The sequence below is a fragment of the Terrapene carolina genome, unplaced genomic scaffold (assembly GCF_002925995.2).
Source record: "Terrapene carolina triunguis isolate 2854851 unplaced genomic scaffold, T_m_triunguis-2.0 Scaffold19625, whole genome shotgun sequence".
Taxonomy (NCBI): domain Eukaryota; kingdom Metazoa; phylum Chordata; order Testudines; family Emydidae; genus Terrapene; species Terrapene triunguis.
The window spans coordinates 1-2,389 of NW_020683976.1; the positions used below are offsets into that span (position 1 = coordinate 1).

The 2,389-nt window shown below is 62.4% G+C and overlaps 1 protein-coding gene across 1 annotated transcript; it reads right to left on the reverse strand.

The window, feature by feature from the left end:
* Nucleotides 1–716: 716 nt before the first annotated feature.
* On the reverse strand, nucleotides 717–2,334 carry LOC113408591 (TCF3 fusion partner-like). The gene is made up of 4 exons (XM_026661925.2): nucleotides 2,206–2,334; nucleotides 1,733–1,802; nucleotides 1,338–1,577; nucleotides 717–1,188 (listed from the first exon to the last, which is right to left on the reverse strand). The coding sequence occupies exons 1-4, from the start codon at nucleotides 2,298–2,300 to the stop codon at nucleotides 1,054–1,056; spliced, it is 540 nt and encodes a 179-aa protein (XP_026517710.1). The 5' UTR covers nucleotides 2,301–2,334; the 3' UTR covers nucleotides 717–1,053.
* Between the last annotated feature and the right edge of the window lie 55 nt (nucleotides 2,335–2,389).

A 2,389-nucleotide genomic window follows, 5' to 3' on the forward strand; every position in this document is an offset into this window, starting at 1 on the left:
TGACACGGCAAGGGCCCTGGGGAGTTGGTCGCCGTGACGTGCTGGCTGCAGAGGGAGCCTTCCCCCAGGCCAGGTCAGTGCGCTGCCCCCTGCTGGCTACAGGGGGTTTGGTTCTCTCCACCTCCCCCCATGAATGTAATAAAGGTTTTGACTTAAGGAACCAGAGTGTGTGTGTGTGTGTGTCACTCCCTGCTGGCTGTGTTAGTGTTGCTGGCACCCCCTGCTGGAGGGACAGGGCTGTGCTGCCTCTGTTAGTGTCACTGGTGCCCCCTGCTGGCTCTGTTGTGTCCCTGTCCCTGCTGGAGGGGGAGACTTGAGGCATGCACAGCTGCTGCCCTCTACAGGAGGACAGGGGAATTGCATGCACCTTTTAATGGCACTAAGCAGGGGGAGAGGCAGTGCAGGAGAGTCCCACTGCTCGCTTGCTCCATGTACCCACAGACAATGCAGTGTTTATTAAAGCTTTGCTGGGGCTTATGAGGGAGATACAGGCGGGGGGCCCAGTAGAGAATCGGGGAATAGAATGCTGCTGTCCTGACTCCATTTATTACTAATTAGGGGGTAGCAATGACAGTCCCATCAACGCAGGGGCCATGCAAAGAGCAAACAAAAAGATTAGACCCCACCCCCTGTCCAGAGCCAGGGAGAGAACCCAGCTGTCCTATTACCCCCCCCCCCCCCGTTCTAACTGCCCTCCCAGGGACAGAACCCAGGCATCCCCACCCCCTGCTCTAACTTGGTACAGCAGAGTTCACTCAGTATTTGTTCGCTGTGGCCCAGGCCAGCGTCTCTTTATTTCCCCGTTATGTGACCTGCCCTGCTCCGCAGGGCTTTTAAGCCTGAAAGATTCCGGCAGGAGTTTTACCCACCCTGGGAAACCTTCTCCCAGCGGGCTGGGGGCTCCCCACCCTGTCCCTGCTTAGCTGTTGGTCCCGCAGCACAGGGGACTGGTGTACAGGGGGTTAACCCTCCAGTCCACAGGGAAGGGCCGCACCCCTCCTGGTTTAACCCTTTGAGGGCCGGAGCGAGGGGCCTGGTCAGTTTCAGGAGGGGTCAGTCAAAATCAGCGCAGGCCCCAGGGCTGGAGAACTTGGGGTAATGGAGGAGCTTGTCCCGGGGCCGGGGCAGGGGCCAGCTGGAGCTAAGTACAGCATCCTGGTCGCAGGGGAACTCGTCCTCTTCTTTGAGCTGGAGGGGGGGAGAAAGGGGTCAGACCCACAGGCCCATCCAGCCCAGCACCCGTCCCGAGCCACGGGCCCATCTAGCCTGGTATCCTGCCCCTCACCCAAATCAGCCCCATGTAGCTACCCCCCAGGAGCACGGGGAGTGGCCAGTACCTGTGCAGGGAAGTCATCCATGGGGAGGAGGGCAGGGGCCAGCCGCCTGCCCCTCTGCTCCTTGTCCTCACGCCCGTGCCGGCGACGCTTCTTTCCAGTGGGGGTTTCCGCCTGGGATGGGCTCTTGGGCTCTGGGCCAGCCGGTGGGGGGCCAGGGAAGCGCCGGGGGGTCTCCTTCTCTGGAGGTTCGTTCTCAGTATTGCCTGGGGTGGGGGCTTCTGTGCTGGGGCTGCCTTCATCCTGGGGAGGGGGGACAGAGCCATTCAGCGGGCTCCCACCCATGGCTCTCCGGAGCCGAACAGGGCCACAGTAAAGAGCCGGCTTCTCTGACAGCTCCAAAACAGAATCTGCCCCACTCCAGGGAAGGACCCCCTAGCGGGGAGAGGGGCTCCTACCTCTAGGACAATGGTGAGCTGGCTCTGTCTATAGTCATCCCCGTAGGAATCCAGGACCCTCATAAGGAATCTATAGGGGGGACAAAGAGCGAGACATGCTGACATCAGGGCCCCGTCGCACTGGGCGCTGCCCAGATCCAGAATCACTGAGATCGGGGGCGCCGAGCGCGGCCGAGACCCAGAGTTGCCGAGATCGGGGCCCCGTCGGGCCAGGCGCTGCTGAGACCCAGAGTCGCTGAGATCGGGGCCCCATCAGGCTGGGCGCTGCCCAGACACAGAGTCACTGAGATTGGGGCCCCCGTCGCGCCGGGCGCTGCCCAGACACAGAATCACTGAGATTGGGGCCCGGTCGGGCCAGGTGCTGCCCAGACACAATGTCAGTGAGATCAGAGCCCCATCGGGCTGGGTGCTCCCTGGACACGGAGTTGCTGAGGCTGTCACGCTGGGCCCTGACCCCGTCCCCGAGCTCTCACCTCCTCTCCTGCTTGAGCCGCCGCGTGATCTTCTGCACGTGGTGGAGTCGGTTCAACACCCTCTCATTGACCTGGAGCCGGGGACGCAGACACATCAGGCCGGTAACTCACCCAGGCCGGAGCCTTCTCCCGCAGCACCCCCACCTCTGCCCAAGCCCCCTCGTCCAAGGGGTCACCCCTTGCG

What these genes read in the sequence shown, in the direction of transcription:
- LOC113408591 (XM_026661925.2), bottom strand. Translation starts at nt 2,300, where the DNA reads ATGTGTCTGCGTCCCCGGCTCCAGGTCAATGAGAGGGTGTTGAACCGA. An exon ending in CGGCTCAAGCAGGAGAGGAG is followed by an intron (nt 1,803 to 2,205) that starts GTGAGAGCTCGG and finishes TCCCCCCTATAG; the next exon opens with ATTCCTTATGAGGGTCCTGG. An exon ending in AGCTCACCATTGTCCTAGAG is followed by an intron (nt 1,578 to 1,732) that starts GTAGGAGCCCCT and finishes CCCCCTCCCCAG; the next exon opens with GATGAAGGCAGCCCCAGCAC.